The sequence below is a fragment of the Heteronotia binoei genome, chromosome 4, assembly GCF_032191835.1.
Source record: "Heteronotia binoei isolate CCM8104 ecotype False Entrance Well chromosome 4, APGP_CSIRO_Hbin_v1, whole genome shotgun sequence".
Lineage (NCBI taxonomy): Eukaryota > Metazoa > Chordata > Lepidosauria > Squamata > Gekkonidae > Heteronotia > Heteronotia binoei.
Window position 1 is genome coordinate 64,102,819 of NC_083226.1, and position 26,109 is coordinate 64,128,927.

Sequence of the window (26,109 nt, forward strand, 5' to 3'; positions counted from 1 at the left end):
GACCAATTGTCGGCTCTACCAGACCTGTCAGAACAAACCAAACAGGCAATGAAGAAAATCCAAAGGGAAGGCATTGCATTAGCAAAACAGCAAATCAATTCTGCCAAACACGCAGGTGACATTGCAGCAAAGACACTTACCTCAGCGATCACCCTAAGACGTCACTCTTGGTTGCGGTCCACGGCGCTCCAGCAGGATACACAATCCTGCATCGAAGATCTCCCATTCGATGGAAGCGGATTATTCAGCTCCAATACCGATACCATACTGCAGGAGATGGATAAAAGTATTAAAACGTCACGCAATTTAGGGGTCCCCATCTCATCTAGGCCCCAAGGGAGACGCTCCTGGAACAAGCCGTGGAACAAGAAGCAGTTCCCCAAGCAGCCTACCCTACAAAACATCCTACCCCTACTGAACCAAGGGGATTGGATGGCCACACTGGACCTGCAAGATGCCTACTTTCATGTAACTATACACCACGACTACAGGAAGTTCCTCAGGTTTGCAGTTGGAGACTCCCACTACCAATACAAAGCCTTGCCTTTTGGCCTCTCCACGGCACCGAGAGTTTTTACAAAGACCATGGTGGTGGTGGCAGCTCATCTACGTCTACAAGGGATCACTATCTTTCCTTACATAGACGATTGGCTGCTGGTGGCGAGTTCGAAACCCCTACTACTACAGCACATAGAAGTCACCTTAACCCTTCTGCAAACCTTAGGCCTACAGGTCAACCTAAAGAAATCGGCACTGCAACCCGCTCAGAGGGTGCAATTCATAGGGGCCATTCTGGACTCACAAGTTTGCAGGGCATTCCTCCCAGCACAAAGAGCGGAGGATATCCAATCCCTAATACATGTGTTCTTAGTCAACCATACAGTCACAGCGTTCCAAGTCCAACGCCTCCTGGGCTTAATGGCAGCGACCACGGCAGTACTGAAATTCGCCAGATTCCACATGCGAATGCTACAGTTATGGTTTCTGCGCGTGTTCAACTGTCAGACAGACCTCCCCTCACGCCAACTGACGGTCCCAACGTCAGTAATCTGGACTCTATACTGGTGGCAGGAAAAGCAGAACCTCCTCCAGGGAGCCCCATTTCACAGGCAGACTCCCACATTCACCATAACGACGGATGCATCCTTATGGGGCTGGGGAGCACATGCGAACGATATGTGTGTGGGGGGCAGATGGCCTCAGGGCCTTCTGCGCTGCCACATCAATTTCCTAGAGCTGCTGGCCATACATCATGCCATTCTCTCATTCAGACACCAGATTGTGGGGAGAACGGTAGCGATCTTGACAGACAACACCACAGCCCTATCTTATGTAAACAGACAAGGCGGCACAGTCTCAAGGAAGTTATGCCTTCTAGCGCTACAGATTTGGGAAATTTGCAGAGAGTCGAACGTTACCCTAGTAGCCACTCACCTACCGGGCAATCTGAATGCCTGTGCGGATTACCTCAGTCGGGGAGGGGCCTCACTCCACGAGTGGGAACTCAACTGGGAGTTCCTCCTACCGGTGTTCCAGAAGTGGGGCACACCGGAAGTGGATGTCTTTGCCACACGCAACACCGCAAAATGCGACAAATTTTGCTGCAGAGGGGGTGCAGACCCTCTGTCGTTGGGAGATGGGTTACTGATCCCATGGACTCGCTTGCATGTGTACCTCTTTCCACCAATCCCGCTAATTACGAGGGTGATTCACAAGATTCAACTCGAACACCCCAAGGGGATTCTCATCACACCGTGGTGGCCCAGACAGCAGTGGTTCTCTCCGATACTGAGGCTGTCTCGCGGAATGTTCCACCAATTTCCGATGAGCCCAGACCTTCTACTGTCACACGAGGGACGAGTGATTCACCACGACGTGCCTCACTTGAAACTCACGGCATGGAGGCTGGTGTGACGACATTGTCCGATAGAGCCCGGGACGTTATGTTGAATAGTAGAAAATCATCCACGAGAAAATCATATGATTATAAATGGACAAGGTTTATCCAATTTGTGAACAAAACTAACAGGGAACCCAAGACAGCAGGCCTCCCACTAATCCTGGACTTTCTGCTCTCACTCCTTGACAGGGGACTAACGGTGTCATCTGTGAGAGTGTACTTAGCAGCCATATCGGCTAACCATGAACAACTTGAAGGCCACTCTGTGTTCTCACACCCTGATACTAAACGGTTCTTAAAGGGCTTGGCCAAGTTGTACCCTGCGGTGCGAATCCCAGCCCCTGCTTGGGACCTCCCAGCGGTACTACGGGCATTAACGGGAAAACCCTTCGAACCCATGGCGACATGTTCCTTGCAATTACTGTCCTGGAAAACAGCCTTCTTGGTGGCCGTTACCTCTGCTCGCAGGGTTGGTGAACTGGCAGCGCTGCGCTGCGACGACCCATATTTAAAATTCAGTACGGAAGGAGTGTGCTTACGTCCTGATGTAACATTTCTTCCGAAAGTAACGTCTGCTTTTCACCTGAATGCAGAAATATGCCTACCCACATACTTTCCTAATCCAAGTACAGACTCCGAAAGGAGACTCCATACACTGGATGTGAAAAGGGCTCTCTCATTCTACTTGCATAGAGTGGGACCTGGACGAAGGGACCCTAGACTCTTTGTCTCGTACTCCACAACATCGCAAGGTGTAAGAGTTTCGTCGCAGCGAATCTCTAAGTGGTTAACCGAGACTATAAAACTGTGCTACCTGTTGAACAAGCAACCTCTGCCAAGACAGATTAGAGCTCATTCCACGAGAGCCCTAGCTACTTCGGCAGCCTTTATGAGAGGAATACCACTGAAAGACATTTGTGATGCTGCCACTTGGTCCTCCTCGCATACGTTTATCAACCATTATGCGCTGGACCTGAACTGGCGTAGACGCTCATCAGTGGGCCGTGCGGTGCTTCAAGAGGTTTCTCGCTGATGGACCGTTGCACCCTCCTCCAGGTAGGACTTTGGCTTGCTAATCTCCCATCAGTGTGATGCACAGAGACCACGAAGAAGATAAACAGGTTTCCTACCTGTAACTGATGATCTTCGAGTGGTCATCTGTGCAGTCACACTACCCGCCCTCCTTCCCCTCCGCTGCCGGTCCATCTATACGGGCTTACGCAGCGGTCAGAAGGAACTGGCGGGATGTCCGCTCCGGTCCCTGTGAGCATGCGCGGTGGGGCTTCTGCGCATGCGCACTGGGCCTGGGGCGCGGAAATCCGCAGCTTTCAAGAATACCGATCGAGATCGGCGCGGGCGCCTATATCCCATCAGTGTGACTGCACAGATGACCACTCGAAGATCATCAGTTACAGGTAGGAAACCTGTTTTTGTCCATTATACCACAGCAAAGGAAAGGTTTACTCTTCTGTTCTTTGAAAAGCTAAATTGCAGGCCTCTTTCAGTCACTTGCAGTGTCATCCTAAGGAAGAAGAGAAGATTGAAGTTATACCTTCACTTGGAGTCTCAGAGTGGTTTACCATCTCCTTCCCTTCCTCTCCCCACGATACACCCTGTGAGGTAGGTGAAGCTGAGAGAGCTCTCAGGGACCTGCTCTTGAGAGAACAGCTCTGAGAGAACTGTGACTGACCCAAGGTCACCCCGCAGGTGCATTTGGAGCAGTGGAGAATCAAGCCTGGTTCTCCCAGATCAGAGTCCACGCACTTAACCACTACCCCAAAGTAAGAGAATTACACCCTTCTAAGCCCATTGAATTCAATGTTATTAGATGGGGGTAACTTTGCTTAGACTATAACAGTAGATTTCCATTATGCAAACCAGGCAGTGGACTTTCGAAGGGGATCATGTTCTTCTAATGTTGAGGGGACCTTCTGTTAAGATGGGTATGATGAATCATATGAATTGTTGCTTTCATCACTTCTGTACCCTTAGAGCATTTGTTAGTACCTTCTGTACATGGAGATGCAATGCTGGCTCTTTGCAGAGCACAGTGTGTGCTTCATTCAACTACAGAACTCACCAGTGGGGATGATGTTCTGAAACCGAATCATTAGCCAAATTACATCCTGTACATAAATTCTTCAGCGCCAGCTACCCATGTCAGCCACCAGAGGCCACTGTTATACTAACTGCAGGCAATGAGAGAAGGCAGCAAAGTTGTGGTATACAGAGATTAATTCAATTGAAGTGAAGTGCTTGTTTTTGAAACTCTTGGCTGTGTGAAAGCACCATTCAGCTGAAAAGTCTCTGGTAGCACTGTAGCATTCAGTGGCAGCCCCAAGAGTATGGAACAGCCTTTCCAGGAAGGTGTACCTGGCTGCTCACCATTGATTTTCAAGAGGCAGCTGAAGACAGTTTTCTTTAGGACTGGATTTTGATTGATTTTGCTTTTATTATCGGCAATCCTAATTGCAACCTTTTCTGTGTTTTTGTAATTGTTGCTTCGTTTATATTGTAAGCTGTGTTGAGTTCCACAAGAGGGGAAAGGGGGCTAGTAAATTATTTAAGTAAATAAATTTAGAAGAGTGATTGGTAGGAGAAAGGTAGCGTATGCTAGAACCAAGAAAATGATGTAGCCTTTGGAGCTGAGGAAATAGTTAATTGTCAGAATGTACATTGATAAGCCGAAAATAGAGAAGTAGGCTTCCTTCAGGATCTGAACCTATTGTGGGGGGACTGACATAGTACTTATTTTTGCTTGATGTTAGTAGATAATAAACATGCAACTTGAACACAAATTAGCAGACACAAAGTTCTAGGGTTGCTGTGAAGCCCAACAACTAGTGTATCATATTGTGGTATTATAAATTGTTCATTGGTGATGATATAACTTTGTAATTTTATATAATTTTTTAAACTAAATTTTATACTTTTAACTGGAGTTTAATTTGAAAATCTGATACCTGATTTGTCAGTTGGATCTGCCCTCTGACTGTAATAGTAATAAAACAAATTGGTGATACTATACAAATAATTCAGTGATGATAATAGATTAATTAGTGATGCTAGAAGAGGAATACTGGGTCATGGATGCAATGCTGCAACATACCTCCACCCAAATATTTTCAGTTAGTTCTGTGGTGCATGCTTGGCTGGTGCATGGGAGTAGGCCAAGTAGGTGGCTGCCAAGGGCGCCACCTGGCCTAGGGGCTGCTGCCAGGTGCCCCCTCTCCCCACATGCAGCATGTGTGCTCCTTGGTGCCTGTCTTCCCCAATGGAAAGCAGGCTCCATGGAGCACAGACGCTGCCCGGCCGGTTTTGCATTCTTGTGCAGTGTGCTCCTCAGAGCCCGGCAGGGATAAATGAACCAATTGTAAAAGCTGAAGAAAAGCCAATTACAGTTTCTAAAAATTGGCTCCTGTTGAAGTTGTTTGCTGTCACTCTGCTTTAACAGAGCCATGGGATAGGAGAGTGGTAGAGCATCTTTCACATGCACAAGGTCTTGTCACTGGCACCTCCAACTAAAAGGATCAAGTAGAAATGGTCATGTGAAGGTCTTGTCCCTTGAACCTCCAGCTAAAAGGCTCAAGTAGTATTCTCACAATTTTTATTGCTTAATCTGATTTTTTTTTAATTAAAATTTTAAAGAGAAAACTAAATTAAAAATGTTAATAGTTTCAGGTTTCTTCATTTCTCCTACAATTCTCTGTTTTTTAAATTTGGGGGGAGGGGCACTATTGGGCAGCTAGTCTAGGGCACCAGAAACCTTAGCACCGGCCCTGAGTACATGCACTAATTATTTAGCCTAATTCAATACTGAAATAGAGGCCTTAAAATTCTTTTTCAGCTAGGGGCCTACAAGCATCAAAGAATATCTCTTCCGATGAAATTACTTCCTGCCCTTTCTGCTTTTAGGTTCTGAGGAGGGGCCCTGCTTAGCTTTATCAGTGAAAGGAGTAAGAACTAATACCTGACCATTTTGAGAGCCAGCATAGTCTAGCTGTTAGAGCAAGGATGTCAAACTCTTGTTACAAGGACCAGATCTGACATAAATGGGACTTTGTGGGGCTGGGCCATGTGTATCATAAAATGTAATGCCAGGTAGCAGAGAGATAAACTTTATAAAGGACACAGGCAAATGCAATTAAAGATATTATTATCAAAGATTTCAGGTTTTCACGGCTGGTAACATCATTAGGGTTTGTAGAATCTTTCGGGATCAAGTGCCGTGTTCTACTGGAGAAAGTTTTCCTTCCAGATGTTTCATTCTCAGCTGCGGAGAACATCCTCAGTGGCGTTGCAGCCGGAGCAGGCGCTCAGACCTTCTTGGCTGCTGTGCATTGAGTGCATTCTGGTAAATCCAGAATTTACCATAAAGTGCATCTGTCATCATGACTGTGTCCAGACTTTGTTGGTATATCATTCTTGTTCACCCTGCTTGGTTGATGATTTAAATAATGGGCTTAAAGTTGCTCATGAAATGTGCTGTGGTCCATATCCATCATATTGAAACAGCATAATTGTACAACCTTCTGCTGATTTGCAAAACTGTATAAAACAGAATGACAACACAGCCCTGACTTCAGACTGAAAAGATGCACATTGGCACATAAACATTTTTTGTATAACACAGAATGTGTAAAGCTAATAGATAAAATGGCAAGAAACAGAATCTCAACCTAATGAGCTACCGGTAGTTGGTTCAAGCCTCGTGAAAAGGAACTGTTTTTAATTAATTAACTGGTGGAAATTCACAGGCCCAAGATGTAGTGATTGCCTCTAAGTCAGATACTTTTAAAAGGGAATTAGACAAACTAATGGAGAAGTCTTATCAATGCCTGTGAGCCATGATGATAAGATAGAACCTCCATGTTTGGAGCCAGTAATCCTCTGAATGCTGCCAAATTTGGGGCAACAGATGATGTGTGAAGTTAGCTCTTCCTACTAGGCTTTCCAGGGACATTTTGTTGGCCACTGTTTGAAACTGGATGTAGATAGATCACTGCTCTGATTCAGCAGGGGTAGTCCTCTATTTCAGTGCACACACCAGTTGATGACAGCTTTATTCAGGTGGTATAAATGCTGCTTCCAATGAGCATCCAAGCTAATTGCCTGGTGTTCTTAGTATACATGCTCTATCTGAGTCATGCACTGAATTATCTATACTGGTACCACATGGTAAATATGCAGTGCATATGCAAGTCGCCTGAAAATGGTGAATATGTAGATTACCTTTTATTGGAGCATTTCTATGCCACTTTTTCCCAAATGGCTTAGATCAAATTCCAGATAACACCATTTAAATAAAGAGAACTCAAGCAGATTGGGACCGGTCTTTGCCCACCAAACTGCCTACTGCGCAGGTCTCAGGCTGTAAGCCACAAGCTAAGAACCCAAGGGGAAGAGTACAAGCTCATTCCAGATGGAACCCTGCAGCTCTGTGCTTGATGCTCACATCTTCACTTCTTGAAGAAAGATTAAGGCTGTCATTCCAATCAGAATTGCCATCATTGGTTACAAAAGAAAAGGGCCTTACATGCACCATGTGAGTGAAGATTTTATGTTATTGACAAGAGAAAACCCTTGCAGTCTTCAGAACTGCATTTGTTGAAATTAATAGGAATATGTGGAACTAAAGTATTCTAGCTTTAACTGATTTTGTAAACTGAACTGGATTCTTCCCAGTTCTTATTAATTTCAGTGAAAATGAAATGGTCTAGATAAACTAGCTGAGTGGATAATACACACAGTGGATAATAAAGTGTTTCCTGCAGTAGTTCACAATAATCCAAGTTAAATTTAGTGCAATCATAAACTGACTCAAATAATCCCAAGCAACAAATTTCTTTTTATTTTTTATTATTTGGACAATTTATATACATATATACAAAACACCTATGACTACTTTTTTGTTTTTTTGTTTTTTACAATTTCATGTGATTTACAAAACAGGACAGCAAAATAACTTAGAAAGAATACGAATACTGTACAAAAATAAAATGGATTAAACTTGTAAAGGTTGGTATTTTACAATGTTACAGATAGTTAATCTGCAGTAAAACAGCATTTGAAGAGTATGTCCGATCTGGTGCATACTGGGCTAAGTTCATCAGCAAATGGAAAAGAGACCTGTATAGAAGTTGTTAAAATTGTTCACAAAAGATGTTGTATAGCTATAGTTTAAAGCCATGGCTTCTCTAGGAAGGTCTTTCTGAACTGAGGAGAGGAGCCGTCTTAACATCAGCACTCTTAAAAATTTCCAGAGTAACGTGGCAAATAGATACTCAGATAACTTTATTTTCTTCTCAACACTTGCAATAATCTCTTCCCAAATTCCCTTATGTTAAAAAATACAACTGATTTTACTACATTGTAAAGTTTGCACATGGAATTCACTATCTTTTACTCCAAAGTGACAAACTTTTCCCCATTTTTTTTGTTAGTGGTTAAGAAACTGGGTAGCTTACTTTTGGAAGACTCCTAAGAAGCATGACATATACCCCGAAACTTATCATATTTGTTTGGAAACAAGTTCCATTAATTTCAATGAAACTTACTTCAAGTAAGCATGTTGAGGCTCACAGCCACAGAAATAGGCTTCTATTTTATGTCCTGGAGGTTTGGCCTAAATGTGCATTTTCTGGGGCATGAGTAGGTACGTTGTCCTTTTTCATATCACATTTTCGTATACATTTGAATCTATGTACATACTATTCAGCAAATGGGGCTGGGAACCATTGCTGCTGTGGAGCAACAGGGAGGATTTGCAAAGGAGAAACAGTAGGGTAACTAATTTCTCCCTGCCCGACCCCCACCCCCCCTCCAGCCTACCTCAGTGACTTTTCTTCCTCTTGATTCTGCTCAAGGAAAGGCTGTGGGGGAGGTTCAGACAAGAAGTAATGGCTATGGAAAGGATTATATATCTCCCATCCATACCTTCATCCCTGGAATCTCCAGCTGCTGCTAGACCACCTTGTAGTGAAGTGACATTCAGGTTTTGCAGCCCCACTATTGTTGTCAAACATGCAGATCTGGTTATGCACAACCATATCTATTAAAGTAATGGAGAAAGCAATCCAGTGCCAATCTGTGGCCCAGAGCCTGGTGCACAGAATCACCCTGCTTCTGTCATTACAATACCTGCTGTTCCCTTCCACAGTGGGTGGTTGTAATGAATGAGTTTTCTAATTGATTTAACCTTAATAGAACCTGTTGCATGTTACTGTTGAGAACACAGTATTGAAGAGATTAGCAATGGCATACAGAAACATTAATCTCTAAAACTGAAGACCAATTTAGCAGTAACAAGTAACTACCCTAAGCAGGATGGTCCTGTGCACTTCTCTATAATGTCAAAATATTGCAAATTCTAATGTTAATTGATTGCTGTTTGGGGGATATTTTTATAAATGGAACAGTCCTTAGAGATAAATCTAAATACAAGTTTGTACATTCTATGATAAGTTTTGCACATGAGAATGTTGAGAGGAACAATTAACATGTTTTTGTTTTAAAATATACTCTGCCGACAGCGTTCAAGCTTGGATGCCTGAACTGTCTGCAGAAATGCATTTTAGGGGCACAGCAAAGTATTACTCCAAGCTGTTTAGTGGTGTGATTAATCATCTCCATGCAGGGTTTTTTTGGTAGAAAAAGCCCAGCAGAAACTCATTTACATATTTGGCCACACCCCTGATGTCACCATTGTTTCACATAGGGCTTTTCTATAGAAACAGCCCAACAGGAATTCATTTGAACATTAGGCCACACCCTGTGACACCAAGCCAGCCGGAACTGTGTTCCTGTGCGTTCCTGCTAAAAAAAAAGCCCTATCTCCATGTCTATAGCCCACGTTATGCAAAAGAGCAATGAAGCCAGCATGGTGTCTGCACATCTTGGACTTCCCAATGGAAACAATCACAATATATTTACATGTGGACTGGAGGTGACCATGCAACATGACATCAAGTAAGGCATGATCCCACAACCCTAGTAAAGTAGGCAAATCCCCTAACCACTGTCCGACCATGTCTTTGCATCTTGTGCCCATGTGATCTGATTATTTGTCAAGGATGTGGCCTGTGCCTGTGACTTGTGTTGGACATTAAGGTGAAATAACAGCATTCAGCATCCAGCCTCTATGTAGCTAATACTGCACTTGTCCTACATCAGAGCAACAGTAAAGTTTGAGCAACTGTTGGATTAGTAGGACTCATGTTAGAGTTTATGCTCTTAATAATTGGTCTTGTACAGAAGGGGAGGACAGTTAGAACAATACTATTGTTGTGAGTTGCTGGCCTACCACACGGTCCTGACCCCTTATCAAACAAGGCAGCATTAACAGTACTGGTAAAGCAGAATAGTTATTACACTATAGCGATAGAAATAGCCAGGCTACTAGTTTGTAAAAGGAAGAACAAATGTCCCTACAATTTATTTTGGACACCAGAAATTAATTTTGGTTTATCATAAAACAAACGTTTCAAAAAGCTGAAACGGAGGTAGAAAGTGTGCTTGGTTTCCTGACATGTCTTCACTGAAGAAAACTCATCCCTTTTTTGTGTTTGAAATCCCACAGATTGTTCAATGCCCCTAACACCTCTATTTAGAAGCCATTTTCTTCGCATAGACACAATTCTTATAATGATCCAAACAGGTAAAAATGCTAGATGCATACTGAGTTCTAGTGCTGGAAGCCACAGACTATTGTAGAATACTCTACTCTCTGAGATGTTGTTTTATTTTTTTTCTAGGAAGCAAGCTTTTCATCAGGTGAAACAAGAAGATACTGTCATTGCAGGAGTACTTCACAAGATTTGTATGTACAGATTCTTTACAAAGATGGGTTAAATTGATCCTTGTATAATCCCACTGGCTGCAATGTGATTACCTCAGGGATGAATTTAGCCTTGGATATGACATTTGCACCGCTCCTGCCTTCTCTGTGAAGGAGGAGTAAAGAACAGCAGATCAGTAGAATGTTTCTGAGGGGGAAAGTTTGTAAACATAGTTCTCCACCATTACAAGAGATGGGGGAGGGAAAGTCCATGATAACAACCTTTGTAAAGTTCATGCTTTTAACATTAACAAAGATAAGTACTTGGCTAGATGTAACAAGTTTCCTCCAGTGACACCTTGGCTCTTCTTTTAAAGAGCAAACCTTCATTTTTTCCCAATAGATGAAATATTGCCATATCATCAAATGTTTCAAGCCTGACACATGGGGTAAAGATTGCAAGGTACACAGTGGCATGCCACAAAACATACTAAGACACACCTCCTGCATATTAGATATTCATGACCACATTTTTTTGTGGTTGTGGTATTGTTGTTTTTCTCATACTCTGTACAACAGCTGCAATTTGTGAAAAAGGTAGAAGTCTCTTGAAAAGTACTTTTTAAAAAATGAGTTTTACTTGTCTCCATTAGCATAGGGAATGGTTTGTAGGAGGGAAAATCTTCCATATATACACACAATTCCCATCGACTGTCATAGGAATCTGGCAAGTGGATGTAGAGAATGCACCTTTGAGAGAGAGATCATCACAAGGAAAAAAACCTTTACAAAAGTGGTAGCTTATAAAGATGGTAGCTGCTGTTATGCATTCATTCCAACGAAATACAGCAGAATAAAGCACTGTTAGTGGTATTTATATAATACAGTACAGTATATGGTTTTCAGATGAAAGTACAGGAACCACTGGGTTGGGGGAGGAAACCTAGTTTCCAGCTCCTGCCACATTCTTTAGAATGACTTGTGATGTTGTTCTTGCTTGTAAATGGCAATAGAATAATGGAGCCAAAATACATGTGACATCAGAAGCAATCTGAGCTGATTTCTTGTTTTTCCTTTTTCTTATTGAATTGGATTAATGTCTGCATGTTTTCAGTGGAAAAAAGAACAGCTTATATTCAAAAGAAAGAAAGAAAAGACCTGGATTGAGTACCGAACAGGTCCTCATCAGTATAAATTTCAGCTTATTTCTTTCTTTTCTTTTTTTTTTTTAAAAATACCAATCAGCAAATATTAACACCAGATGTAATGGTTTTTTTTCTTAACAGTCTTAAACAGGATGGGTAATTGACAGAGAAGTGAATCTTCTTCTGAACATGTGCTATGGAGTTTTAATTGAGAAGTATCTGAGTGAGTTGGAAAGTGGTTTTACTAAACTTTTTTTGTTTTTGTTTTAAATACAAGCAGCATTACATTAGTCAACAAAACATGTCCATGACACAGCAATCACAAAGAGCTTGGAATCACTATTGTGTTGTCACAGGTCAAACCACCCAGTCAGACATATATACACCAGTGTTGATTCTTTTAACTACAAAAAGTTGCATTATTTCTGCTGATCCCCACACTGCCCCCCTCCCCACTCCCACCTGGCAGCCACTGGTTTAAGACTGTTGTTGGTAGCATAGCAGGGTGGATGGGACAAAATGTTAAACTTCCAGCTACATGTGCTTTCAAAATGCAAGTAGGGGGAGTTACTGTACAGTGGCGGACATATTTGTGCTGATCAGTTATGCCTCTGCAACAATGGTTGTCCCCTCCCACCCAATCCCAAATTCTAGTCTGTCATTCAAAAGGAGGCAGAGCTGGCCTTTTTAGATCGCTTGATCATGCTAGGGTGGAACTCAGTGTGGCGACGGGCGTGCTTTGTCAGGTGGTCACTCCTCATGAACCGCTTCTCACAGAGTGGACATCGAAATTGCTTCTCGCCGGTGTGGGTTCGGTAGTGCCGTGTTAGCTCATCAGAGCGGGAGAACTTTTTAAGGCAATCTGGCCATGTGCAAGGGAATGGTCGTTCACCTGTGGGAAGGTAAGGATCAAACAAGAGAGTTAAAAGAAATAGGAACACAATAGTTGAGGCTGGTTTTGTATACTATACAGCTCAGATTCAGGTGAGTAGCCATGTTGGTCTGAAGAAACAGAACTAAGTTTGAGTCCAGTGGCCTTTAAGACCAATGAAGTTTAATTCTTGGTATGAGCATGCATGTGAAAGCTTACACCCATAATTAAACTTCGTTGGTTCTATACAGCCCGAAAGATGCAAAAAATATTACAAAGTATTCTTAAATGTGTCACTGAATTCAACAGAAGGAATAGCTTTGCTAAAATTTTATTGTGGCACAGAAGCACCTCCTACTGCCCAAATGCAGTGTAAGACATTACTGAGAACAGATAGCCCAGTTTTAGCAATAGGTATCAGAACTACCAGGGGCATAACCAGGATTTTTTTAGGCTAGCTGCAAGAAGCTCAAAGACCTGCCACCTCTCACTCTCCCATCCTGCTTGGCTGAGCAGGAGAGGACAGAGAGGCGGGGCTGGCAGGCCAGGTCTTCCTACTTCTGTAGCCAACTGGCTGCAAGAGCATGAAGACCTGCTACAGTGGCCTTTCACCCACCCTTTCTGCTCCTCCAGGTTGGGGGCCCAATAGAAAGTTAGGGGTGAAGCCCCCTTAGCGATGGGCCTGGAACTACCCCTCTAGTATCCTAATTGAAAGATTTCCCTACAGTTAAGAAGCTGGGAGTTTGAATTTGGAATAACAGATATTAAAAGCATGAGTCTTACCACAGAGCCATAGCCATTCCCATCTATACTCAGATACATAACCTTTAATCTGTACAGAACAAACCAGCCATGTTTATTAATTTTTTTAGCCCTAGTAGCAGCAGAATTGTACAGAAGCTTCCAGCACTACAAAATATCAAAAAGATCATCCTTTTAACTTGGCTGGTCATGGACCTTGTAAGGATTGGAGGGGGTGGTTGTGGTATATAAGCACAACATCAAGGACATGACTGTGATCACACAACATATTCATGTGCATTTTGTTATTTTACTAAACTCAGAGAAGAAAAATAGATCACTCATAACATAGTCTTTACAGACCCTCATTATCTGTCATTGCAATTCCAATGTTAAGAATATGACAACAAAATACCTACCTATGCAGTATTTGCTATAAAATAACTAACCTATATTAGTTTAATATTAATAACTGTTTTTAAAAATAGTATTCCTGTTGCCTTTTTCTTGGCTTCAGATGCCCTCCTTCCCTCCAATACATATTTTAAAAGTGAAGGAAAGATTGATTAAAAGTTGGTCACTAACACAAAGTATAGACAAAATTAGAACTTCACAAATGAGTTTCTTAAAATATGAATGTGTGATAACTCACTTGTACCAATTGCTGGTAAGAGCCTGAGCTCAACATATCTAAGAAAGCATGTCTCATACTGGCAGCAAAATATGTTAAAGGAAACCCACATAATGGTTTTGTGAACTAAATATTTTCATATTTAGTTGCTATTGATTTCAGTAGTGTTATTATTAGTCTCTCAATCCCGATTATGAATATTTTCACAATTTCAAAATTCAGTTCACACCAGCAAAGTAATGAGATTCAATTCTCAATAAGCCTGTTTTAGACTAGGGTTGCCAAGTCCAATTTAAAAAATATCTGGGGACTTTGGGGGTGGAGCCAGGAGACATTAGGAGTGGAGCTAAGATCAAGGCTGTGAAAAGCATAATTGAACTCCAAAGGGAGTTCTGGCTATCACATTTAAAGGGATGGCACCCCTTTTCAAGGTCTTCCTTCCATAGGAAATAATGCATAGGGGCACCTTCTTTTGGGGCTCATAGAATTGGACCCCCTGGTCCAATCGTTTTGAAACTTGGGGGATATTTTGGGGAGAGGCACTAGATGTTGTACTGAAAATTTGGTGCCTCTACCTCAGAAAACAGCCCCTCCAGAGCCCCAGATACCCACGGATCAATTCTCCATTATTTTCTATGGGAATAAATCTCCATAGAGAATAACAGTCTTCCTAGCAGACATTTCCCTCCCCTCCCCCCGCTTTCTGACGACCCTGAAGCGGGGGGGGGGGCTCCAAACTGGGGAATCCCCTGCCCCCACCTGGGGACTGGCAACCCTATTTTAGACACACCAAACAGTCTAGCTGGCAACATGCTCCAGCACTGCTTACCAACTCAATGCAGTCCAGTAACCTCATCACACAAAACTCTTATTCAGCAGAGTTATGGCCCATTTAGGTACCCTGTCATTCCAATATAACTTAAGCATGCAAACTGTGTACTGGATTGTGGTCCAACCCAACAATGACATAAAAATAAGTATGACTTAAGGAGTCATCACAGAATGTCTCCAGTCAAACAGAGATTGATTGGGACAAGGATAATTATTCAACCCTCATGTAGGTATGGCTGCTGTTCCAAAACCCAGCCATCTATGTCAGACAGACTTTTAAGGTTTCAGTGCTTACCCAAACAAACAGAAATATATTTTCTTCAATGACTGCCAAAGATGAATGCTTTTTATTGTTAAGTCAGATTGGAATGGAATGTTGGTTAGAACATCATTTACTGTAAAATCTTCAGAACATTTCATCTGGACTGTAGCCAATGTAGTAAGAGCCAAATGCTATGTACAAGGTCAGCTTGGTTTTCTATGAATCATCTCTACAAACCTGTGTCAGTTTTCTTCCCTTCTCCTCTTTCATGTGCACGAGCAGCTTGTAGGACGTGATTAATTATTTTTGTATGTACAAGTCTGCTCATTCGCACTCTCTCACACATGGCATCTTAATACAGTCAACTGTAGCTGTGAGGAATGAGACTAAAATGATCCACATTTCAAACAAATAGAGAAAAATAAATCTGCTGTACCTGCTACTCTGGTTGATTTGATTAAGTAAATTGAACTCCATCCCTCTCCCCGCCAATTACCTTAGATACATCAACAAGATCTGATGTGATTTAGTGTGTCAAAACCTGTCATCTCAAAGCAAAATGCATATAACTAATGACATAGCCATTTACCCTGAGCAAACAACCATTAGGAATAGCTTTTCCTCCTACAGACTGCTCTCTGAGAGACCAATATCCACATTACTGATCTGGGAAGATGACATAACCTGCCAGATATTCATACCCACTCTCTGCTTCCGGTCCTTTCAAACCCACTAGAATGAGCTATATTTCAAAAGAAAATGTCAGTCCTTGGGTGGGCAGAAACAACCAACCTATACAAAAGATTGTTCGTATTTAGTGCCTGAAATGTCCAAACTCTGCATGGAGGAATTCAAAACTCTGGTCATATAAATCATGCTTATTTTACAGTTAAATTGATATTTGAGCACATAGAGAATTTTGGCAAGAATACATGTACAGGAAAGTAAAAGCTGGTTTGTATGAAGAGCAAAGGGATCTTGCAAAGCACAGATGCACTGGACTTTGGACACTATAATGTTTTGCAGCTACCTCTTCCTTTCCAGAGCCTCATGTGAGTATTAATATACAAACGGTTTCTGTTTCACGTCAACAGAAAGTACATTTTGCACATAAAAAGGGAGTGATTGCACCACCTGACAGAGCAAAAGGAAGCTTTCTATGTGCACATATGCACTCCTGCATGCACAAGGATTAGCAACAAAACCCTAAGGGATAGCAATTTATTTTTCTAAAAACAAGCCACAATGAAAACCATGACTCAAAGATCAAGACTCCAGCAACCACAATGCTCTAAATAAAATTCTAGACTTGAAGAATATTGTCACTCATGTCAATGTAGACTGATGATTTTATTGACACTCTCACAGATATTGCCTGTGTTTTTATTGTATTGAGTGATTGTTATTGCATGGACACAATTTTATTATTTGCTTGGACTGTCAACCATCCTGGGTACCCTTAGTGTCCCAAAAAATGGAGGTACAAATCAATTAAACATAAATAGTAAACAGATGTATGGATACTCTGGTGTACAATAGATTCCTGCCAAGCTTACCAAAAGCCAAAATGCTAGTCACCCTTGGACCCAGTCAAAATACAGCCCCAATGATACCTTCATATAAATTTGCAGAAAGAAATGCTAAGTATTTTTTAGCATCTGCTTAGTTAAACTACAACATAAAGCCTAAAACAGAATATTGTACCTACTTAAAACTGAAAATTATATGTTACAAATGAGAGTTCAAGCAACTTTTATAGTCAGGAGTGATATAATAATATAATTGCTGTCATCAAATCACAACCAACTCTTGGTGACTCCATGAAGTTCTACCTCATGGGGTTTTCAAGGAAAGAGATAGACTGAGGTGGTTTGTTTGCCATTGCCTTGCTCTGTGTAGCAACACTCCTGCCTTTCTTGGAGGTCTCCCATTCAAGTACTGACTGTGGCTGACCATGCTTAGCTTCCAAGCTTTGACAAGGTCAAGCTAGGCTGGGCTATTAGGCTTCTATAATGAATGGTAAGAACCTTCTTAACACCTAACTGAGTGGTAGCCATCTGAACAGGCAATAGTCACTCGAGATTCATAGATCCAGTATGATCTGAAGCATGCTCCTTGGAGTCATTTTTGTGTGTCTAAAAATATGGAAGTTATTCTCCCATGGCTGAAAAATGCACAAGGAGGATCTGAGACACAAACTAGAAAAGTTTAGTTTGAGACTAAACTACTCAAGAGCAACTCCAGTCAGTATCTACTGAAATAAATAGGCTTGGATTGGAGTAGCTCTGCATAGGACTGCATTGCATGGCATCTCACTAATATGTCAGAAGAGTGATTGTTATTGCATGGACAGCATGCTCTCAAACAGCATCATAACAGCGATCTTTGGAAGATGCTCACCAAACTTCAGTTAGTGAGCCCCCGTCCTGGCCCCAAATATAACAAAGTCAGAACAGTGAGGAGAACAATGCACATCGCTGTCTTCATTGTGGGAGATACACACAGAACGAAGATAGAAAATGTAGCCTGAGTCTGAAGCATTCCTTTAAGTTGAATCCTGGTAGGTCTGTGGAATCAGCTCAGGGTGAAATTAAAATAAACCTAAATGAGGCCATGGAGAGAACTATAGACACCTTGGAGAGAACTATAGACACAAGTGCTTAATGGTCATCTTTTGAGTTCTTGATGCTCAACATTCTATGGGCCAGGGGTAGTCAAACTTGCTTAATGTAAGAGCCACAAAGAATACACATCAGATGTTTGAGAGTCGCAAGACAAGAAGGGAGGGAGGGAGGGAAGAAAGCAAATAGATGGGGGAAGGATGAGGGAGGGAGAGATGGAAAGAAAGCAACTTTAACTTTAAATGCAAGTGGGAAGACCACAAACATTTTATTGTTCCCCTTTAACTACCTTTCTGTTCCCTAATGCCAAAACAATCCCATTGCCTTATTTTGTCTTCTGATCTTTTCCACACCATTTACAAAAAAGTTTTAAAGATCTTTAATGTCTTGAAAGGAACTGAATATATAGCACAAGGGTATCAAACTCATTTGTTATGAGGGCTGGATCTGACACAAATTAGACCTTGTCAGGCCATGCCGTGTGTTTTATAAAATGTAATGCCAGGTAGCAGAAGTATAAACTTTATAAAGGACACTGACAAACACAAAGATTTTTAGAAAGCTTAAATTAAAATATGCTTAAAACATTAGCACTCTGTCTTAAAGGTGCTTTCTTTGTATCTCTCCCATGTGATCCAGGGAACTGGGCAAAAGAAGCTCTGGTTCTTTCCTTCCTTCCCCAGGGGACTAGGAGGGGAAGGAGCCAATCGAAGGAAGAGAGGCTTTGCTCTGTAGCTCCTGTATGATTGAGCAAGCCTGACAAAGCAAGCTGTGATGCAGAAGGAAGCAAGAGAGAGGGAGAAAGAAACAGATGACAGCTAGTTGCTCGGGAGTCTGATAGGGCCTGATTTGGCCCCTGGGCCACATGTTTGACACCTCTAATATAGAAGATCACATGCACTTGTTGAATTCTCTGCATTTGTGAATTCAACCAGTAGACAAACTGAATGTTGTGAATGTACAATTTAGAAATGTAACATATAGGATTATTTCTCTCCATGAATGTATGAAGCGGCCTTATTCCAGGTCAGCATTGTATAATCTGACTAGCAGCGACTATCTGGTAGATATTTCATATTACTTATCACACCTGAGCCTATGAACTGGAGATGACATGGACTGAACTGAGGACCTCCTGAATGTAAAGCAGATGCTTTACCAGTGAACGAACCCTTTCCTGTTAAGTCCAGTTAAATGGAACATTATGGACATGCACATTTACATTATATAACAATAGTGGATAGGATGCTGAAGACTGAAACTCTGAATTAATACTGACAGCCATTAAATTTCTTTAATAATGGTGATTTCATTTGAAATGGGAGAGAGAGAGCTTCAAATTTAGAAGGCTATTAGTAAATCAAGGCAGCATAGTCAAGTGGTGATAATATTCTGCAAATATTTTAAAATGTGCAACAGATTGACAGAGATGGCTAGTTCAAAATATATGTAAATCTTTATTTAAAAAACAACCACACAGTATAGGCCCAGTGCCCAAAATGAATCACACCATGAGGACCCAGAAGGCAAATTTTGGAGGATTCTTTGTTTCATTGTAGAGGTGGAAACGTACAAGCATCAAGAGATAAAGCATACTAACAGCTGCCCTCATTCCATACCAGAGTGTATCACTAAGAAGTGATGAATAAGACATTCATGCAGTTGGGAGAAGATAAGGCAGCTAGCTGCCTATACTATTCAATCTATTTTCATTAAATTCCTATGGAACTCCTACTATGGAGGCCTCTTTTAGACGTCATTGTGGATAGATTCTGCAATATTTATACTCTCTTCTGCCTTAAATTGTTTTACTTAAAAGTAGGTTTGTCTAGTTGCCTTCAAGTCTCTGTGCAGGTTAAGAAAGAGATTTTCTGTTTCCTTCCATTGAACTTTCTCAGGTCTTCATCCATTAAAGCTAACCCTCCACCTCTTGTTGTGACAAGCACCTTTGCCTTCCCAAGTGGGGGGTGATGGTTATTTCTGGAATGAGAAACAGAGACAGTTAACATAATTGATAGTGCAGGCAGAGTAGCAAGAAAACCTCACAAAGCAGCAATTTGTGATCCCCTTTAAACTAACTTCACATCTTGTGAAACAGCTTAGTAAATGGGTGGGTATACAAAATTAGTTAAATTTTGCAGAGGAAAAACAGATATCTTTAACTGAGATCAGATGAAAACCAGGATTAATGAGTGAAGAAAAGATAAACATATAATTACATGCTGGATGAAAATGGGACCTGGAAGAAGTTCCTTAGAGACAAGGCAAAAAGGAACATTATTTCAAATATGTTGGCACTGGCATTATTACTCCAGAAGGTGAAGTATAGTTAAGAACATGGCTACCTTGCTTCCCTGCACTTGCTAGTTGACCTTGAATCCACCCACAATAATTAAAGATCAATGAAATGGCGATTAAGACGGCAAGAGAGACAGCGGCAAAGCACTCATGATGAAGCTACAAGAACATCCTATAGGTCATTTATGTGGACCTATGAGATGGCAGTCCAGGCGACAAAGAAGATTTACTTTGTGTCCTGGACTGCGTCTGCAACCTTGCGCCCAACACAATTATTTAGTATAATTCGGTCATTAACAATTCTACCACAAGGTAGACCAAACATTAGAGAATTGGAAATCGGCTGTGAGGCTTTTGCAAGTTTTTTCGCAGATAGGGTCTTGTCGCTCTGACATGACCTTCCTGCCACAATTGATACAGTGAAAGAACTCAAGGCACTGAGCATATCTTCTGGCCTATTTCTGGATTCCTTCACCCCACTCAGCCTGGAGGAGGTCAACAGGATCCTTTTGGCTGTATGTCCTACTACCTGCAGGTCGGACCCATGCCCGTCCTGGCTTATAAAAGCTAGCCAGGCATTGTTACGTGAGCCATTGAAGGTTATTGTCAACAGATCCCTTGTAGAAAGGATCTTTCCCATGCCTCTTAAAGAGGCTGTGGTCTTTCTCCTCTTGATAAAACCATCCATAGACCCGGCTGTATTGGCAAACTATTGGCCGATGTCGAACCTTCCCTTTTTGGGTAAGGTTATAGAGCGGGTGCTGGCGAGTCAGCTACAGGGATTCCTGGATGAAACTTCCACATTGGATCCATTCCAGTCCAGCTTTCAACCAGGTCACCGGATGCAGACAGTTCTGGTCGCCCTCATAGATGACCTCATGTGACATCTGGATCGGGGTGGCTCAGGGGTGCTGTTATTATTAGATCTGTCAGCCGCATTTGATACGGTTGGCCATCAGCTACTGTCTAGCTGCCTCACCAACAAGGGATTCAGGGGTCAGCCTTGCAATGATTGGCCTCTTCAGCCAGTGCTGAGAGAGCTTCACTGGCTACCTATTGTGTTCCGAGTCCGTTTCAAGGTGTTGGTATTGACTTTTAAAGCCCTTAAAGTCAAGGGCCTACCTATCTATGGGACCGCCTTTCCTTGCACATTCCCCAGAGGGCACTGTGTTCTGGGACACAAAACCTTCTATCCATCCCCGGGCCAAAGGAGGCCAGGTTATGCTCCACAAAGGCTCGGGCCTTCTTGGTGACAGCACCAGAAATGTGGAATGCCCTCCTGGAGGCCATAAGGGCCCTGCGGAATCTTTCTACCTTCCGCAGGGCCTGTAAAACTGAACTGTTTCGGCAGGCCTTTGACAGCTAAACTGGGAGAGGACTGCCACCCTACATCTCCAAAAAGCATCTGTTTACTAGAAGATCACCATCAGGATAGAAGAGCCCGCCTATATTGATATGTACAGCACCATAAAATGTTTTAAATTGTAATTGTATTGTAATTGTATTTTATTGATTTTAAATTGTAATTTATAATTGTTTTGAATTGAATTGATTGTTAGCCGCGCTGAGTCAGCTCGCGGAGAGGGCGGGTTAAAAATTGAAAGTAATAATAAATAAAAAAATAAATAATATACCTGTTAATATTCATATAGAGTAGCAGAATGAAACATTATGGCAGACTGATGTCCAGGCCTGAGAAATGATACAGGTGTACTACCCAACATTTATTTTATTACAGTGCAGTTGTTTACAAGACTAAGCACAAAACTTCAGATAAGACCAGAAAGAGTGTGAGTGCTACATCAAACCCATCCTTCCTGCTGCTCACTGCTTACATATAAAGTCATTTTTAAAATGTACATACAAATGCTATGTTTAGTCGTTTTAAACTATTATCACTTTGTATATTGCTTTTCTTATATAGATTTAAAGCAGTGAATTCAAAAGATAAAATAAATAAGCATTCCAAATATATTTTAAAAGTAACTTCTATTTTTGTACTAAAACTCCAGGCAGCAGTTATATTAAAGGTTCCCTCCAAAAGGGTATTCTTTTTTCTGAACATTATTACAGTTGAGCAACTTCAGGTATATTTTGGAGTAACCTGCAGAAGATAACTGAAAAGACCTTGCTCACCTCTCTTGTCAAGGGGGTTTAGTGCAGACTTCATCCCCTCCCATCTTTAAGATAAGAGTGCCAGCAAGCTGTAGTGTAGTGGTTAGAGTGGATCTGGGCAACCTAGGTAAAAATCCCCAGTCTACCATGGAAGCTCTCTGAATGACCTTGGGCAGTCACTTTCTTAGCCTAGTCTACATAACAAAGTTGTTGTGAGGATAAAATAAAGGATGGGAGAATGGTGCTGTAAGCTGCTTTGGGTCCCCATTGGGAGGTATACACAGATGGCAGTTACACAGATGCAATTGATGTCCATGGAAAGGGGTGTGAAGCAGTATGCCCTTTCATACCCAAACTTCAGTACTAAGCACCCAACTCAATCCAGAAACTCCAAGGTACATTCCATCCCTGATCACAGGCTAGCTTACACAGTGGAGAAAAGGCAGGGAGAGCATACAAACAATCTGAACACACACACACACCTTGAGTTTCCCATTCAGGTGACTTCCCAGAGGGATCCTAAGCAGCATTCCCTCTAAGCTGAGTTAGTGTGAGCTCAAGAGAGTATAAGAATCAAGCACAACAGCTGCTTAAAGGGAACAGACAGAATTCCCCCTTTGAAACTTGCACATCTAAACTGTGGTTTGAGCTTGGATAAACAATTTCAGGGTGACAGGAAAAACTTGGGAGGTAGATGATACACACTGGAGTATGCTCCTCTGGATTCTAGTCCCAGGCTGCAGTTTTCACAGTAGGAGCTTTCAGCAGGGGACTTAAAAGTATCAGGATCTTTGTAGGAGTCTTTAGCTTAGTCAAACTTGGAATCCAGTTTGGTGTGTGTGTGTGTGTGTGTTTTTATGAGGTGGAGCAACCAGAAAAATATAACTGAGCTGTGAATGGAACAGATAATGGGAAAGGAAACTAAACATTATCAAGATTTCAGATGACTAAAATATTACAAATAGTAACTAATATCGAGATCCCCATTATACCAATAGAATTTGAGTTCACCCAATGATATTGACAGGGAAATTCAGGACTGACCTCCCAGCCTATGGGCAACTGATAGCCATGAGAACTTATCTTCATGTTCCCCAGCAGTCTCTCTGTAGGCCCACATTTATCTGATATACAGTTAGACATGATGAGAGAAGAAAGCTGACATTGAACTAACAATGCAATCCAAGTAGGTCCATTCAGAAACCTACTCAAGCCTATTCAAAGGGGCTTATTCCTGGGAAAATATTTTTAGGATTGCATTGTCAATTTCTGTGCAACTGAGCCTACAGAGCTTAATAAGACTGGCTGTTTCTTAAAAGCACACACACACAGGAAGCTGAACACTGCTTTTCATTGTCAGATTTTGTTCCTCCCTTTGACATCTTCTCTGAGGAAGAGTGTTGTGTCTTGCATTTCAGTCCTGAAATTACAACACAGCGGACGCTACGGAGGTGACCAGTGGAAGTCCACTGGTCCCCGGGTGTAGCTCCACAAATACGCTCCGCCAATCAAGATCTGTGGCGGGAAGTTTAACTGGCCAGGATTGGACCTGGCCAGACTGAAGGTTGTTCAGGGGTATGTATATAATTGGGACCCGGCCCGCGTTGCCTTGCTTTTGTGATGTACTCGCTAATAAAGCATCATGCCTTCAACACGTCTCATCACTCAGTACGTTACAGTGGCGACGAAGATGGGATTCTAGCCAGGTAACTCCCCAAGCAGGACTTCACTGACCTGGCTGGAGACGAGGAAGGCACGCATTCAAGGGAGACGGAAGCGCCCGCCACCGCCATGGCTAACCCAAGTGGGACGATGGGCCACCTTGCAGAGTTCGACCCCTCCAACCCCGATAGGTGGGAGACCTACACGGAGCGGGTCGACTGCTACCTACGAGCAAACATGATTACAGACGACAGCCGTAAGAGAGACGTGCTCCTGAGTGTCTGCGGGGAGGCCACATTTGAGATCGCAAAGGGTCTCTCGGCCCCTGCAAAGATCACGGAGAAAACATACGAGGAGATAGTCAGACTCCTGACTGGGCACTTCTTGCCCCAGCCTTCCATCATCACCCGCTGATTCCTCTTCCACAAGAGGGATCAAGGGGTGGGAGAGACAGCCGCCATCTACCTGGCCGCCCTCCACCAAATTGCAGGGAACTGCAGCTTCGACAAGCTAGAGGAAGCCCTGAGGGATCGCTTCGTCTGGGGCCTCCGTGACGAAAGACTGCAGCAAAAGCTCTTCGCAAAGGAAGAGCTCACCCTCCAACTTGCCTTCAACGAAGCCACCATGTTTGAGAGAGCAACCAAAGCTTACAACAACCTGTGTGCGGAAGCCGTCCACCAGGAGGAGATGGCACCGGGCAACCCAGAGGAGGAGGAGGCAAACCAGCTACGTTGCCAACCAGGAATGGGGCCAAGAGCACCCACGTGGCCACAAGCGACAGAGAGACCAGCCAACACCAAGTGCACCAGTTGTGGGGATCCACACAAGCACCGGGACTGCCCCTACCACAACGTGGACTGCAGGAACTACGGAAGAGTGGGCCACATAGCACAGGCTTGCCGGGCCAAGGCCACCCGCAGACGCCAGTCCACCAACCACGACTCGACCGATGCCTACTCGACTGCATCGACTAGCCTGCAGGTAATGAACTTGCCCCTCACCACCCTAGATAAGGTCAGGGTGTCAGTCCTAATCGAGGGCGCTCCATGCCTGATGGAGCTGGACTCGAGCTCCTCCATCTCCATAATTTCGGAGGAGTCTCTAAGAAAACTTTGTCCCCGTGGCTGGCCCCGGCTGCAACCGGCGGACTTCATACTGCGGGACTTCCAAAAAAAACCCTGTACAGATTTTGGGTTGGGCCACTGTAAGGCTAGAGTTTAAGAACTTTAAGGGCAAGCTGGACATTCTCGTGGTCAAACGCCAGCTCACCACATTACTGGGGCTGGCCTGGTCTCTACTGCTGGGTATTCAAATAGTGGGGGTGCAGCAGATGCGAACGCAAAATTTCGAGCACGTGTGCCTGGAATTCCCAGAAGTGTTTGATGGGTCCCTGGGGTGCTACAAGGGGCCTCCCATCACCTTACCCCTCGATCCCCATGTGAGACCGATAAGGCTGAAGGCCAGGTTAGTTCCGTTCGCTCTTAAACCAAAAATAGAAGCAGAGCTGGACCGCCTCACAGCCCAGGGAGTGCTATAACCGGTATCCTATGCTGCATGGGAAACACCCATAGTCACTCCAGTGAAGCCAAATGGAGACGTGCGCATATGCGCTGATTACAAGTGCACAATAAATAAGGCACTTCAGGACAACCCATACCCCGTTTTGGTGGTCAGCCACGTACTGGCAGCCCTAGCAGGCTCTAAGGTTTTTGGGAAACTGGACTTGGCCCAGGCGTACCAGCAACTCCCGGTGGACGCCGAGACAGCAGAAGCCCAGACCATTGTGACTCACAGGGGAGCTTTTTCGGTGTGGTGGTTGCAATTTGGGGTTAGTGTGGCTCCGGGGGTTTTTCAGAGCATAATGGATGCTCTTCTCAAAGGGATCCCCGGAGTGCAACCGTTTTTTGATGATGTTTTGATCGCCGCCCCGGACGCTGAGGAGTTCAGCAGCCGTCTGTGTGAGGTACTCCGCCGTTTCCAGGCAGCGGGACTTAAAGTAAAGCGGGAGAAGCGTTCCCTCGGGGTGTCGAGGGTAGAGTTCTTGGGGTTTGCAGTAGACGCCGCGGGAATCCACCCGACGGCCGACAAGACCAGGGCTATTGTCCACGCCACAGCCCCCATGTGCAAGATGGAGTTACAAAGTTTCTTGGGATTATTAAATTTTTATCATTCATTTTTGCCCCAAAAAGTGGCCATCGCAGAATCCCTTCATAGGCTCCTCGATAAAAATGCCCCGTGGGTTTGGGAAAAGAAGCA

The 26,109-nt window shown here is 43.1% G+C and overlaps 1 protein-coding gene across 1 annotated transcript in view; it reads right to left on the reverse strand.

Moving 5' to 3' along the window:
• Nucleotides 1–7,742: 7,742 nt before the first annotated feature.
• KLF9 (KLF transcription factor 9) overlaps nt 7,743–26,109 on the reverse strand; it is a 30,266-nt gene continuing 11,899 nt past the window's right edge. The window contains exon 2 of the mRNA XM_060237448.1: nt 7,743–12,713. Coding sequence (XP_060093431.1) covers nt 12,484–12,713 — 230 coding nt within the window. The 3' untranslated portion in view covers nt 7,743–12,483. The remainder of the gene's footprint in view (nt 12,714–26,109) is intronic.